Source organism: Pyrus communis, chromosome 1 (assembly GCF_041283825.1).
Source record: "Pyrus communis isolate YQ-2024b chromosome 1, ASM4128382v1, whole genome shotgun sequence".
Taxonomy (NCBI): Eukaryota; Viridiplantae; Streptophyta; class Magnoliopsida; order Rosales; family Rosaceae; genus Pyrus; species Pyrus communis.
In genome coordinates this window covers 15,647,492-15,662,574 of record NC_142565.1, presented here as the reverse complement: position 1 = coordinate 15,662,574, position 15,083 = coordinate 15,647,492, and the positions used below count along the sequence as shown (strand labels likewise).

General features: G+C 39.4%; 2 protein-coding genes across 2 annotated transcripts; one reads left to right on the top strand and one right to left on the bottom strand.

Annotated features, from left to right (window-relative positions):
• Positions 1-804: 804 nt before the first annotated feature.
• LOC137720932 (UDP-N-acetylglucosamine transporter ROCK1) lies at positions 805-4,249 on the top strand. Its single transcript, XM_068460051.2, has 6 exons — positions 805-1,060; positions 1,153-1,428; positions 1,688-1,886; positions 1,971-2,114; positions 3,144-3,218; positions 3,712-4,249. Exons 1-6 carry the CDS (start codon positions 930-932, stop codon positions 3,871-3,873), a joined length of 987 nt encoding a protein of 328 aa, XP_068316152.2. The 5' UTR covers positions 805-929; the 3' UTR covers positions 3,874-4,249.
• Positions 4,250-10,646: 6,397 nt separating this feature from the next.
• On the bottom strand, positions 10,647-11,563 carry LOC148699253 (uncharacterized). Its single transcript, XM_088694067.1, is given in 2 exon segments — positions 10,647-10,766; positions 10,874-11,563. Coding segments are annotated over 2 exon segments (810 nt in total).
• Positions 11,564-15,083: the final 3,520 nt, after the last annotated feature.

The window sequence follows — 15,083 nt, the reverse complement described above, 5'->3', positions numbered from 1 at the left end:
GAAAGAGCATTTTAGGCCATGAAATTTTTGAACAATCAGTTGGGAGATTTATGGATGGATGATAACTATTTTTATAGAGAGAGATAATTGATTGTATTGGTAATGAATCCTACCTCACACCTTAGGATTTCAAATTCAAGATCCTCTCCCTCTTCCTCTCACACTTTATCTTCTTTCATCACTGCAATTTTTTCTTTTATCTCTGTTATTTTTCTACAATTCTTTTTGCAATTTTGTGCAATTTTTTTTCTTCGTGGTAGAGAAGGGGAATTTGAATTGGGTTGTGAAGGAAGATGAGTAAGAGAGAGTCGAGGAAAACAAGAATAGAGGAGTATTGACAAAAAAAAAAAAAAAAGGGGGGTTTGGAGGAGGGAGGTTAGCTGGAACGGAAAAGAGTGAAGAATAAAGTGGGGGAGAAACTAAGATTGAAAAGGGGTGCAGCTGGAGACTTTGAAGTAGTTGGGTTTGTGTGAAAATATTGATTGGTGGATTCATAACCTAGTTAGATTTATTATCATTTGATTTATTTGACGGTCAAAATTCAACGTTGTAAAATTTATCAAAATTCACAGAAATCTGTTATATGAATCTTCTCAAGTCTTCCAAAATTCATATAGATTTTGTAGAAGTCTCATAATCCATCACTTAATAAAATCTATTAAAATCCTAAGTTTCTTAATCCTATGAAATCCAATTGATCTTTTTTTTAACAAAAACTGGTCCCTTAAGAAAAAAAAAAGGGTAAAAAAGCATAATTAGGATTCATATTTCAAAATAACCTGCACTCAAAACGACGTCATTTGACTGTGAGTCGGGACTGCCCGGCCCCCCGTGTCTTCCCCAAAGTAGCAGCAAAAGACGATTCCAAATCACAGGAAAAATCTCCGACGCTTTCTCTGTCTCTCACCCTCCCAAGGTCGCCGCCAAAAATGGCGGCCGGAAAGAAAAAAGCTCCGGCACCGCCGAGCGCAGAGAAAATAAACTCAAGGGTCTGGTTCTACTCCCTTCTACTCACACTCCAGTACGGAGCTCAGCCCCTCATCTCCAAACGCTTCACCAGGTACTCCCACCCCTTCCTCGATCCCTAACATCCCCCAATCACCGATTGATTATCTAAAACTTGTACATTTTGTCTGTAATTTCTTCTCGCAGTAGAGAAGTGATCGTGACGTCATCGGTCCTGACGTGCGAGATAGCCAAGATTATCTGTGCCCTAATTTTCATGGCTAGAGACGGCAGCTTGAAGAAGGTGTACAGAGAGTGGACGTTGGTTGGTGCACTGACCGCCTCGGGGCTTCCCGCCTCCATTTACGCATTGCAGAATAGTTTGCTGCAGATTTCTTACAAGAACCTTGATTCGCTCACCTTTTCAATGCTTAACCAGACTAAAATCATTTTCACTGCTCTCTTTACCTATTTGATTTTGAGGTATGTGGAATGGATGCATTGTAAACTCCGAATATTTGTGCCGGGTTAAGTAGCTATGGTAGTTTTTAAAGAGCTCTAAGGCATTTGAATATTGATGATATAGTACTCATTAGACTGAATTTGTCGTGGTTTGAGCCTAAGATATGTCGCTATTCGGTTTCTAGTTTATGAATTAGCTGAATGTGAGTTGATTCAGAGAGTTCCGAGCGTATGAGATCACCCATTAGATTGATATTTGAGTGCAATCTGTTATGTGTAGGCAGAAGCAATCGATTCAGCAAATTGGGGCGCTCATTTTATTGATTATGGCTGCTGTTCTTTTAAGTTTTGGGGAAGGCTCCAAAAAAGGGACTGGTAGTGGCAGTTCTGACCAAATATTGTTTAGTGGGATAATTCCTGTCCTGGTGGCCTCTGTACTCTCAGGTTTGGCATCCTCTTTGTGTCAATGGGCTTCCCAGGTCAGCAAAAAGTTTCGGATCCTGTAGTTTGAAGGCGCTGTTTCCTAGTCTCGTCAATTTAACTTTGTTGCTCTTATATTCCAGGTTAAGAAACACTCATCGTATTTGATGACAGTCGAGATGTCTGTTGTGGGAAGTTTGTGCCTGTTGGCCAGTACCTCTAAATCTCCAGATGGAGAAGCCATCAGAATACGTGGATTTTTTTATGGATGGACTTTGATGACTTGGGTAATGATCATTACTGTATTTAACATTTTCCTTCAGTTTTTGGATCTTTGTTTGATTCCTTCAGGGCTATATTCGGATGAGGGATTTGAAAGTACCAAAGAAAATTAGGATAAGTTAGTTACAAATGAACCAAAAAACAATAGATTGAGGGATTTTACTTGCACTATAATCATTACAAATACCATAGAAAGGATTCACAAGTGACTGCTTTCAAGTAGTCATTTAGAGCGCCCCTTAAAAGTCGTTGTATCTAAGTCATTTCAAACCCTCCACGAAATCATTTGTACTGTCTCTCTAACTAATTTAGCCTAAATCCCTTGGTACTTGCAATTCCCTTGTCGCAACATACTTGGAGTTTCTTTAATTGCTTAGTAACACCCATGCAATAATCAAAACCACCACAAACCATTGGTTTTGTTTGGAAGGCAGACTGAAAAAATATGGTCATATGAAAGAAATTATTGTTTGTCGTCAGCTCTGGATTCAATTCAAAGGGAAACATTTTGGATGGTCATGCTGCTTCTCTATGGTTTGCTGTTCCTGTAGATATCCATCCGCACGTTGTCTGTTTTCCTCTTTTTTTCTTTCTTGGTGTTCTCGAGTCTGATTTGTAACCATAGAAACTATATAGTCCCTTTTGTAAACACAATTATACAGTCGGTCTATTTTTTCCCATTTGTTGCTAAGTTTAAGTTGCTCTCTTAGTGGGCTCTAATTCTATTTCTGTGCAAAACTTTGTCTTATTTTAATTATTGGACTGTATCTGTGGGAAGTAATTATCTTACGTTAAGCAAAACGGTACATACTTGGGTCTTCTTTTTTGTTGTATTTGAAACATCTTGCATCACCAAGGAAAATAAATAAATAAAGGAAGTACCGCCCATCCCAAATATTATTTAGAAGATATACTTTTTTAATAAATAGTACTTGGCAAAGAAAACGAATGTAATGTTTTCTCTGTTAACTATGCGTTGCACGTGTTCTGGTGTACCTTTCCAAATAATATTTTTGTTCTGTTTTTATTTCCAGATCCCAGTCATGTCCAACGCCCTTGGTGGAATTCTTGTTGGCCTAGTCACAAGTTATGCTGGTGGCGTGAAAAAGGCAAGTTTAACAAAACAAGGATAACAATAGCAGTTATTCGATGCTCTCAACCTCACTCACTACTAGCATTATTTGAAATTTTGTTGCAAACTTAGGCTGAAAGCAAAGAGAAATAAAACCCTGACATTGTTTATGAATTCACTGTTATGCTTGATCACTAGAATCAACATGCTACCTACTTTAAGAAAATAATAGCTAGGTTACCTTGATCTGCTTTATTCGCGGGATATCTCAATCATAGCTCTCTAGTTCTTAAGTTTTATACTGATCTTCATTCACATATCTTTGAAAATCTGACAAAATATACGGAATTGTTTGGTAAGTTAATCTAATCCTTTGGGATACACTTATAGTTTCTGAGTGATCATTTTGGTGAGAGCGGCTGGGAAGATAACTCCCTCTAGATTTACACAAACTTCTTATACAGTTATATTCTTGCAAGGCCTATTAAGTTTTAAAAGTACTTACCGCGGAAGCTCTAACATGATTGCAGGGGTTTGTTATTGTTTCTGCTCTTCTTGTTACCGCTATGCTGCAGTTCATTTTTGAAGGGAAACCACCTTCACTATATTGTCTCCTGGCTCTTCCTCTCGTGGCTAGCAGCATTTCAATATACCAGAAGTATCCATACCGGGTTAAAAAGAAAGAAGCTTAAATCCTATTGCAACATCGGGGGAGTTGTTTTAACCCTGATCACAAACGGCTTTAAATGGTTGGACATATTGTAATTTATAGATGCCAGAATGGTAGAGAGCTATTGGAATTTATTCGACTTTACCTTCTAGTTAAGGGAATTCAATCACGCATTGTATTTGGCTTGAGCATGACCTCTTTGGCCCGTGTCGGAACCGATACGAAGGTAATTGTAATATTTTCTTGTTGTAATAGTGCGTGTGTGATTTCGTTGTTTTGCTGAGGAAGGGATATGGTTATGGTTTAGGGTTTAGGGTTTAGGCTAACTTATCCTTGTGAAATCTGTGTGTTTTTGAATTTGCCTTTTACAATTGAAGTCCAATTGAATCTGCCTCGAACTACATTTGTAAATCCCGGGTTTTGCAAATTACTTTACATAACGTGACCTGCATTTCTAACTGTTTACTGGTCTATACTTTAGAGACAGTGTACATCTACTTTTGTGGTGCATGTGATTGTGATGTTGAATGTTTGATATTCTTTGAGATTTTCAGCATTCAGACTTGACAAGTAATTCATTTAAAGCATCTAATTACACTTGCGTCTGTATTAATTTTATTTCTTGGCTGTTCGAGGATCTCACATAGGAAACATTAAGTCATCCAATACTACAACGTACATACAATATAGAAAGAAGCTATTTTAATATTGGATGACTTAACGTTTTCTGTTGTTTATTTTTGAGTTATCATTAATCCTGTATCTTAAAAAATAGTTATTTTTGAGTTTTGTAGGCTATCAATTTTACCAATTGTCAACAACCTTCTGGAGGGAGAATATAAGGGGAGACCCTAATCTCCTAAAGCCACTAATAAAGGAATGGGCGTAGTATGCCTGCTCTTTCATAACAGAGATTTTATTCGCGGCTTTCTCTCTCTGTTACTCTCACTATCACTCTCACTAACAATGTGACTATAATTTTTCTCACTCTTACTCTCACTCTCACACTCCCAATCTCACAATATAATGTTTTTTTCTTAGTCTGTGTGTGATTTCGTTGTTTTTTGTGTTCTTTGTAGAATTTCTGTGTGTTTCTCTCACTCTTATTTTCAGTCTTGCTCACAATCTCACAATATAATATTTCTTTTGGTCTTAAATCTCATTTCTAGATAATATTTGCTTCTTTTGCTATTGTCTTAATAATTGTCTGTTTTTTATTCTATTTGTCGAAATAAAAAAATTGCGTCCATGATCTACTTTTGTTTAAATTTATGATATATGGTTTTCAATTCCGATTAGTTATTTAAAAAAGTTGTATCCATGATCTACTTTTGTTCAGATTGTACTTAATAAATTGAGTCGGATTTTCCAATGTAATAATCAGTGATTGTTTGCCTTTTTGCGCAGATTGGCAGTCCTATTTTTCAAAGTTCCAGCTGCTTATGGTAAGCGATTTAAACTTCTGAATTCTTTGGTTTTAAGTTTTTGGCTTTTTTTTTTTGTTTTCTTTTGTTTTTTTTTTCCCTTTTTTTGTCATATCTTAAGAATATATGTGATTCATTGCTTTTAATCATTATGTGTGATGTATATTTGTTTTTGCATTTGTATTATATGTTTGTTGACACTTTTTTTTCTCATTCTTCGGTTTTTGTCCAACGTAGTTTCCACTGAATTCTTTTAGAATTAGTATTTCAATTTGTTTTCATTATGTCAAAAAGGTCTGCAAATGCTTTGACAAGCGATGGTATGGATCTGGAAAAAGAGTTTGTTGGTGATTAATCCAATCTTTTATCTGAATATGGAGACGACACGAGAATTTTTGGGTAAAAAGACATAATTACCCTTGAGGCATACCGGGACTCCCACGCACATGCAACGGACAATAATGGCTCAATCGAGGTCAAATGTGATCAAAATGGTATTCTTTTAAACCCTCTCATCACTCCTCATCAAATCTTTACCCACAAGGCAACTCCTAATTATTCTTTTCAAATTGGGATTAATTACCTAACTTAATTGGTTAATTATCTAATTAATTGATTAATTGCCTAATAATATCTTGCAATAAATCCCACAAAGCAACCAAATGTGGCCAGTCCTAATTCTCATAATAAGGTCGGCCACACCCCTATATATAGCCCCTCATTTTCTCCAGAATCTAAGTCCAATTCTCTTCTAAAATTCTCCAAATTTCTCCAAACACTCTCTCTCAAATTCTAACTTTAGTATAAGAGGTTCTTCAACCAAAGCCCCCTCATTCATTGTGAGTGCGTGAGGCTCTTGGCTTTGACCTAAGGTGATTATTGTTTTGCACGTGCATTTTCGTCCAAGAAGAAGAAGGCAGAAATTTGCATCCACAAATTGGTGCTTTCATTGAGAGCCTTGATTCAAACGCTCGTAAAAGACTCTCACATTCAAGGTTTTTGTTTTCTTGTTCATTTGTAGATTTTTGGTACATTCTTATTCTTGGAATTTTTATTTATAAAAATTCTTTGATAAAACGTAAAAGAAAGTACAATGATTAGAAACTTGAAAACCACGACGAACGAAAATTCCAACTTTCAAGAATTGGGACCACGACAATCCACAAGGCTTAACATAACGACAAGTGGAGTGTCACCACCACCACGGGGCTCCACCGTAGCAGCTACCATGGCAGCAGCCGCCATGGCCACCCTCGGCAAAGCCTAAACCCACTGTGCCAAGACAACGGCCTAAGGCCCGCAAGCCTAAGCTGTGCCATTCCAACCTACACGGGCCCAAGCCCAAGGAGAGCCGGCCCGAGCAGTGACCCGACTCGAGCCTAGTGTGCTCCTGAGTCGAGTCTAGGCCTAGCACCCATGTGCGTTGCAGCCTACTCCTGTGGTGTCTTAAGCAGCCCAAACCTATCCAAGACCGGTTCAACCATCCCGGCTCCAAATATCTAGGCCAACAATTGAACCGAGGGCATTTTCATTATATTTCTTTGCAGATTTGACATTTCCTACCTTAAATCTTGGGCCTGGAGTCTACCACACTTCCACTACTCAAGGAGATGCATTTCTTCCAAGCTCTTCCAATTTAAATGGTGAACAACATTTGTCTCGACAAGTCATAGAGTTGACAAGTGCACTCGCACATTAGATGACCTTGGTGAATCAGCTCTTGCAGGGCACCGAGATGCAATGTGCCCAAGATGAGGTGTCCTGAAGTAGGACAAGGGTAGATGACGAACCTCTCCAGCAGCGTCCCAGCAAGCAGTTGCTCGACCAGTCATGAACCAAGCGTTCTGGTAGTGTACACTTCCGATTGAGCCCCCAAGATAGCTTATCCTTTTGTCTCAATGCGCGAATGAGCGTGCACTTTCAGTTAGGCCTATAGACGAGCATACATTCACGGTTGGGGCCACATTCTGATAATCAATATGAGCAACCTTTTAGGTGAACTGTTCATTTGTGGCTAAGCCCACAAAGAGCATTTTCCACCTCACATCGGAGTAGGCAACACGATGGATGGAGAGAAACAGTCACTCAATCCGGCTCAAGTTCAACTGGCAGCTTGCGAATAACTCCTCGCCTACTAGGAATGTACCACATTCACTGCAGTCGTGGGATAGACGAGCCAAACACATGGAAAAACAACCTAGACTAGTAGGTCATAACTTAAATCACTATAATAAATGGAAATTAACTAAGTAAATGCAAAGAAATAAGATAACAAAGTCACATAAATATGCTCCTATGAGCTCTCTACCGCGCTTTCATGCCTAGCCTAGGCAATGTAACAGAGCAACCCAACGACGCCTTGGAAGCAGCCAAGCATGCCCTAGCCGTGGTTGCTCCACCTAATGGAGACTTCTGTTATTTGCATGTCGACGACGCATCCAACTACAAAGGCTCAGGAGCAGGCGTGGTCCTTGTCACCCCAGACGGTTCAATGTTCATGCTCAAGCAGGCGATCACTCTAGGCTTCAAAACATCCAATAACGAAGCAAAGTACAAGGCCCTACTGGAAGGCCTCCGAATGGCAAAAGACTTGGCGGTGAAAAAGCTTCCAATTCATTCTGATTCCTAGAATCACTAGCCAAACTACTAGGGAGTACATGGCAAAACATCCGAAGATGGCGCAATACCTAGAGAAGGTATAAAAGCAACTTGAGGTGTTTCAGACTTACACCCTCACTTAAGTTCCGCAGGCAGACAACGCCCACACAGACGCGCTAGCAAGCCTAAGCTCTGCCTTCGACCACCAACTTAAACGCTCTATTCCGATGGAGTATCTAGACAACCCAAACATAGAGGTAGAGTCAACAGCCGAGGTGTCACAAGTTGGTACAAATCCAAACTAGCAAAATTCTATTATAGACTACCTGGTCAATGACACACTCCCTGCTAAAAGGTTGGAGTTTAGAAAGCTCATGCTACTACATATGGAACGACATTCTCGTCCGAAGATCCTACACTGGACCATATCTCCGCTGCCTAACGCCTCTTGATGACCTAAAGGTTCTAAGATCAATCCATGAAGGCGTTATGGAAATCACTCTAGAGGCCGATCCTTAGCACAAAAAAGGCTCTAAACGTAGACTACTATTGGCTTATTATGCATTTAGACGCTAAGGAGTTAGTACAAAAGTGTGACCGTTGCCAACACTACAAGCTAGTACCAGCACTGCTTGCCAGCAAACTACACCCGTAGATGAGTCCTTGGCCGTTCATACAGTAGGTAATCGACTTGGTAGGGCCAATGCTATCGGCTACTGGGGGCATATGCATGATGATCGTGGTAATTGACTACGTCACCAAGTGGGTGGAAGCAGAGCCCATGACAACCAAAACTCAAACGGACATAAAACACTTCATATGGAGGAACTTCATTTGCCAATTTAGCATCCCTCAATCTATCGTTACAGGCAACGACCTGCAATTCGTAAAAAGATCTTCCAGAAATATGACATCAGGTAGTGCATGTCCACGCCGAGGTATCCCCAAGGCAATAGGCAGGTCGAAGTATCTAACAAGACGATTCTCGATTGCCTCAAAAGATCCCTCTCCGACAAGAAAGGAAAATGGCCAGATGAACTTCTCGGATGTCTATGAGCGTATCACACAATTAAATGATGAGCAACCGGTGAAATTCCTTGCTCTTTGGCATTTGGTGCAAAAGCAATCATTCATCCCAATGTCATCGTGCCAAGTATTAGCACTCTATTGCCAAACATCGAGCATAACAGAAATGAGATGGCCATAAACTTAGATCTGGCAGAGGAAGTATTAGCACTCTATTGCCAAACATTGAGCATAATAGAAATGAGATGGCCATAAACTTAGATCTGGCAGAGGAGAAACGTAAGAAGGTCATCACCGCATCGCAGCCTGCTAGCAGTAGCTCTTCTCCAGTTACAACAAAAGGGCTAAGATCCAGCAGTTCTAACCTAAAGATCTAGTCCTAAGAAGAGCCTTCATCGCTGCCCGTAGAGAAGGCTCCAAAAAGATGGAATGCCTACAATTTGAGAAAGTACCATGCGTGACCTCCCGCTACATTAAAGCTTGAAAACTCAAGCAGCTTGATAGGCACTACCTCATAAGCCGAGAACTATCTAGTTGTTATGCAGTCTCTACCTTACAGCTAAGTTTTCGTTTATTTCACTCATTTTTCAATAAGGAATTCAGAAGTAATCTACAACTTGGCTCGGTTGCATGCTTACAACAACTGATCACTCATGCACTTCAAAAAAAGACTACGCCCTTCTTAGGGACTTATGGCAGGAATTGCACCTTCTTGGGGACCAACCATGCTCTCCAATGTGAGAGGGTAAACAAATTCTCCGACACCTACATGGGTTTGTTCTCCAATGCAAGAGGATAAACTTTACACTCCGAATATCTAGACGAGGATGAGTTGGGCTGCCCTGATGTAACTAGGTGCATGCTGGCTTGCGTTTGGATTTCTAGAAGTAGCCACAATGGTCTTTTTCAAGGCTTAGCTAAATGAAGGATTTTGGGTGTCTTGGCCTAATCCGTGGGGAATCGGGACTCAGAGACGAATGAGGCACATTACGCAGTATGCCCTATGGATGGCTGCCTTGTAACCTTAAAGCTGACCGAGTGCATTAAGGTAGCCTTCGGTTTCCAAAAGACTGCATACGGCTTACCCTTCGAGCAGTAAGCCACGCTAAACTTATACAACCGCACATTTTTGTGAAAGGTTGAACAAGTTAACGTGCATATACGAAACTTTATCCATTGCTGACATGCTACGCAGTTGATAATCTTCACCTCTACCAAGCGTAGAATGATCATTTAGATATACACCAATTCCTAAAGTATTGTTATACTTGCTATGCAACCCACATAATTGGTTACATAAAAAGTAAGGAGTTATCTCAAACCTTTGCTTATGAAATTCCATACAACCACATACTTTTGATATGAAAGGTTAGCGGATTTCATAACCCAACAATCTTTAGTATGTTGTGATGCAGGCCACACAAGTCAAAGGATTGAAGAAAGTTAAGGTTAACAGCTAAGTGGTCACGCAGACTTGTTTACTTCTATAAGTAAGGTGTCCGGTTGCCGACCCTATGGCTAATAACTTTGCAAAAGTTTTACACTAACACCTACGGTTGCATAAGCTACGCGGGGCTTATCTGTTTATAGAAAAGTAGCATGCCTACCGCTGGTCTAAGAGTCAAAGGTTGAGCGTAAACAAAAAAGCTCGAATGAGTTCAAGTAAAGCAAAAAGCAACAAGGAAAACAAAGAAAATCCTAAAGGCTACCTAGAAGACTACTCTTCAGCAGCTTGGACATCCCATAACTACTCGATCGCCACACCTTCAGTAGCCGCGATGCTTTTAGCAGTGGCATCGTCCAGAGCTTCATCCTCGGTTGCCCCAACGTGGGCACCAACTTCTCCGACTACTTCACCAATGGAAGCCTCAAAAGTAAAGGCAAGCAAGTCTTCTGGAGAAATAGAGAAGGTCTCGAAGTCTTTCCCAGCAAACTCAAAGTCAGACGGCCTACCAAATAGATGATCTACATAACCCAGCTTGTAGAAATCGGCTTAACTCTAATAAGCAAAGCCTTGAGCCCAACATTCTTACCCTTTAGCTGCTCGTTCTCCCCAAGCAAACCAACACAAATGTACTGCAGCTCATCCACTTCCTTCTTCAGACTTTCGTTAATTTTTAGTGCACCTTGGAGTTCCAACACTTGGGGTTCAAGTATATCGACGATCTTCTTGAAGTAGATCACTTGATTATAAGTAGCAATTAACTCGTCATCCTTTGCATAAGCAGCAGAACGAAGCTCAGAAACATCACACTCAAAATCTTGAATATGAGGTATGTAACAACTAATCTCTTTCTCTGCACTTTCATACTTAACTTGGATCGCGCCAAACCTAGTCTTCAAGTCATCGATCTCTTGGCAATCAATCTCAAGCTGCAGAGAAGTAGGGGTAGAGATATTGAACCCCTTCAAAGTGACGAGCTCATACTCCAACGTTCTGATCTTCTCGGTAGAAGAATAAGCTTCAGCTGCCATAGTTTTTGCCATCTCCTTAGTAGCTTGTGTATCTTCTTGGTTAAGAAGCATAGACTAGGTTGCAAGAATCGCCGTTTTCTACATCATAGCAAGTAGAGCAGTCATTCTATATTGGGTTGTATACTTCGTAAAGGAACTTGGGCAAACAACCCCTCTGACGCCATCAACAAGTTTGGCACACACGTCCATATCTTCAAACATATCAAGCTTCAAAAGCTCACAGATCTCAGCAGCCTCCCTAGAAACAAGCTTAGTGGATTTCTCACAACTACCCACATGAGCAGTCTTCTCTTTCTCAACAGGCGAATCAGTCTCAGCAGTAAGAGAAGTAGGCATTGACACCACTTTAGTAGCAGAGTTCACCTCATCTTTTTGCATAGTAGCAAGTCTCTCCAAAGGTGAACCAGACTTAGCTCCCAATGGACGTCTTGGTACAGACTTCGACATTAGGGGCATGACAGAGCCTTTACGCTGAGCATCCTATCAACAATTGTACTAGCCTTTTTTGTCATGGCAGATGTCACAGGTTCAGATCTAGCAGCCTCATTTTTCTTCCCGTTGGAAAAGGTCAAGTCAATCACAAGCCTATTGGCAGCAGGCAGACCCTCACGAACAGTGGAGGAAGTCTTCAATTTTTTCTCAATCGGTATCTCTTGAGAAGGCATGAAAGATCTCTTTTTTCCACCTTCATTCATAGTATACTCCACGACAATGATTAGATGAGCCAATGCATTCGTCTTAGTTCTCTTTATCTTATTTCTCAGGAACAACCCACATTTCTCCCAACCAAGAGGACTAAGTAGCCAACACCATTCATGGTACTCAGTAGGGAAGCTCAACCTACAATGATTTTTCCCTTATTTTTTCTCTTAGACTAGTAAAGCATTCCAGCAGCCCATGAAGCCCGCGACCTCTTCATTTCTTTCAATCACCAAGCTGGTCCCGCGTCAGGTCCAAGAGCTTAAAGGACATGAGCCATACGGCTCGCCTAACATTGCGCCTTAGAGCCTCAATCTGCGGCCCAGCCATATAGCTGCCTTCGGCTTTAGCCAAGCCGAGCAGCGCAAGCAGTAGTCCCTGCCACAACACCTCATCGGCCCATGCCGAGCCTATTCCTGGCCTCTCCCAGTCGACATGCCACACCACCCCGACGGATGCCCTGCGACAGTACTATCCAAGAAGAAGATAAGGAAAATTAATTTTTTTCTTACCTCAGTGCGGCGCGGAGAAGACAAAGAAAGCAACGAAAGATGGTCCTTTGCACGGGCAAGTGTAGAAGATTGCTAGGGGAGGGGGAACAAATATCCTCTAGCTTTCTCTCTTGTAGGGTTAAATAAATTGCTCTTTGAAGTTGATTTAGTAATCTGATTAAGGTAGACTTAAATAGACTTTAGAAGTAATTTTTTTCTCTTTCCTAGAAGGATCTAATTTCCAATTAAAAAGGGGATCTACATCAAAATAGGAAACAATCCTATATTTCCTAGAACAAGAAGATCTCTATACCTGCTGCCATTTCCTGCGAGCAGCCTAACAGGTGCGGGGGCATTTGTGGGGCAAAAAATAATCAAGAAAAATATGGAGACAACACGTGGATTTTTGGGTAAAAAAGATAAAATTACCCTTGAGGCATACCAAGACTCTCACGCTCATGTAACAGACAATAACGGCTCAATCGAGGTTAAAGGTGATCAAAATGGTATTCTTTTAAACCTTCTCATCACTCCTCATCAAATCTTCACCCACAAGGTAACTCCTAATTATTCTTTTCAAATTGGGATTAATTACCTAAATTAATTGGTTAATTATCTAATTAATTGATAAATTGCCTAAAGTAATTGCAAGATATTATTTCCATAATATCTTACCATCAATTCCACAAATCGACCAAATGTGGCCGGTCTCAATTCTTCTAACAGGACCGGCCACACCTCTATATATAGCCTCTCATTTTCTCCAAAATCGAAGTCCAATTCTCTTCTAAAACTCTCCAAATTTCTCTAAACACTTTCTCTCTCAAATTCTAACTTTGGCATCAGAGGTTCTTCAGCCAAAGCCCCCCTCCCCCAAAATTCATAGTAGGTGCGTGAGGCTCTTGGCCTTGACCTAAGGTGATTATTGTTTTGTAGGTGCATTTTCGTCCAAGAAGAAGAAGCCGGAAATTTGCATCCACATGTATGGATCAGGAAAAAAAGTTTGTTAGTGATCAATCCAATCTTTTATCTGAATATAATTGCCAGTTTAAGAAAGTGTGCAGAATAAGTTGTATACAAAACTGTGTGGGCGTTGTTTCATCTAAAAGTAGTGCATATATTCATGAAAACTCACACATTCAACACTAGGGTAGTACTAGCACATCTTCTAGTCAGCAAGATGTTGAAAATATCAATTTTACAAATTATAATGAATTACACTACATGACTTCCATGGAAAAAAAATACTTGCTCAAGTGATAAAAACAAGGAAAAAAAAATATTAATGCATTCGATCATTGTATAAATAGAACTGAAAAAACCTTTGATGATTATAATAACAATCTTATGAATAAGGGTCAAGCATTTTTTCAAAGAAATAGAAAAGGTCGGTTTTTTATTTATGTATTTGTTAGTTTAATTTATCATGAATTTCAGCTTTGTGATTACCCATATAATATTATCCTCATATTTTTTTTCTTCTATTTGTGTGTATCCTTTTATGTAGAAGTTGTTAAAGAATATGTGGATTTAGGAGATAAAAGTTACAAGTACATTTATTGCAGCGTTTATTTTTAGTTAAAAGAGTCTCTCAAACAAAAGCGTAAAAAATATCTACATATTTTTACTCTTTACTACCAACAAGGAAAAATTCACTTTCCAAATCCAAAACCAGTGCCGCCATTTTTAGATTACTTGCTTGATCCAACTAAAGGTCATAAAAGTTTATTGTTTCAAGAAAATATTAGAGCTTACAACTCCATGTTTTCATTTACTTGAATGGGAACCAAAGTTGATCACTCAATTAAAAATGGCTTAAGCCCTTATATTTATAAAATTAGTGGTCAAGTTTGTCATTTAATGAGATCTCTTTTACCTGTTGATAATGAGTCTCCAAAATTTGCTCAATTGTATGTGTATGATACGTATAATGAGGTAGAAAATCGTCTTAAACTTTTTAGTTCTGATGGAAATAATCAAGGACTTGATCCAACTATTGTAGAAAGTTCAATTAAAATGTTTAACACATCAAATGAATTGGTTAAACTTTTTCAAATAGTAAGAGATAAATTTGAAAATGATGGTCTTTCTTCTTTAAAGATGACTATGTTAGGAAGGCAAGTAAATGATGGCAAACAATATGAACAACCAACAAGCAATGAAATAGGTGGTTTGGTAGTTAGAGATATAGGACTCTTCGATTCTAATAGAGATATTATTTTTGAGTCTAAAAGTCGAGAATTAAAACGTGTCACAAAGTTGAATCCTAAATTTATGTCTCTACAATTTCCTATTCTTTTTCCATATGGTGAAGATGGGTATAGGCCAAATTTAAAATGGAATGAAAATTGTAGAAGTAAAAAAAGTAAGAGACGAACAGTGCCAATGAGAGCTTTTACTGCTTATCAAATTCAAGAACGAGAACCGCCATTGACTACATTTTTAAGAGGAGGAAGAGTTTTCCAACAATATTTGGTGGATTCTTTTGCAACACTTGAGGAAGATAGATTAGATTATAT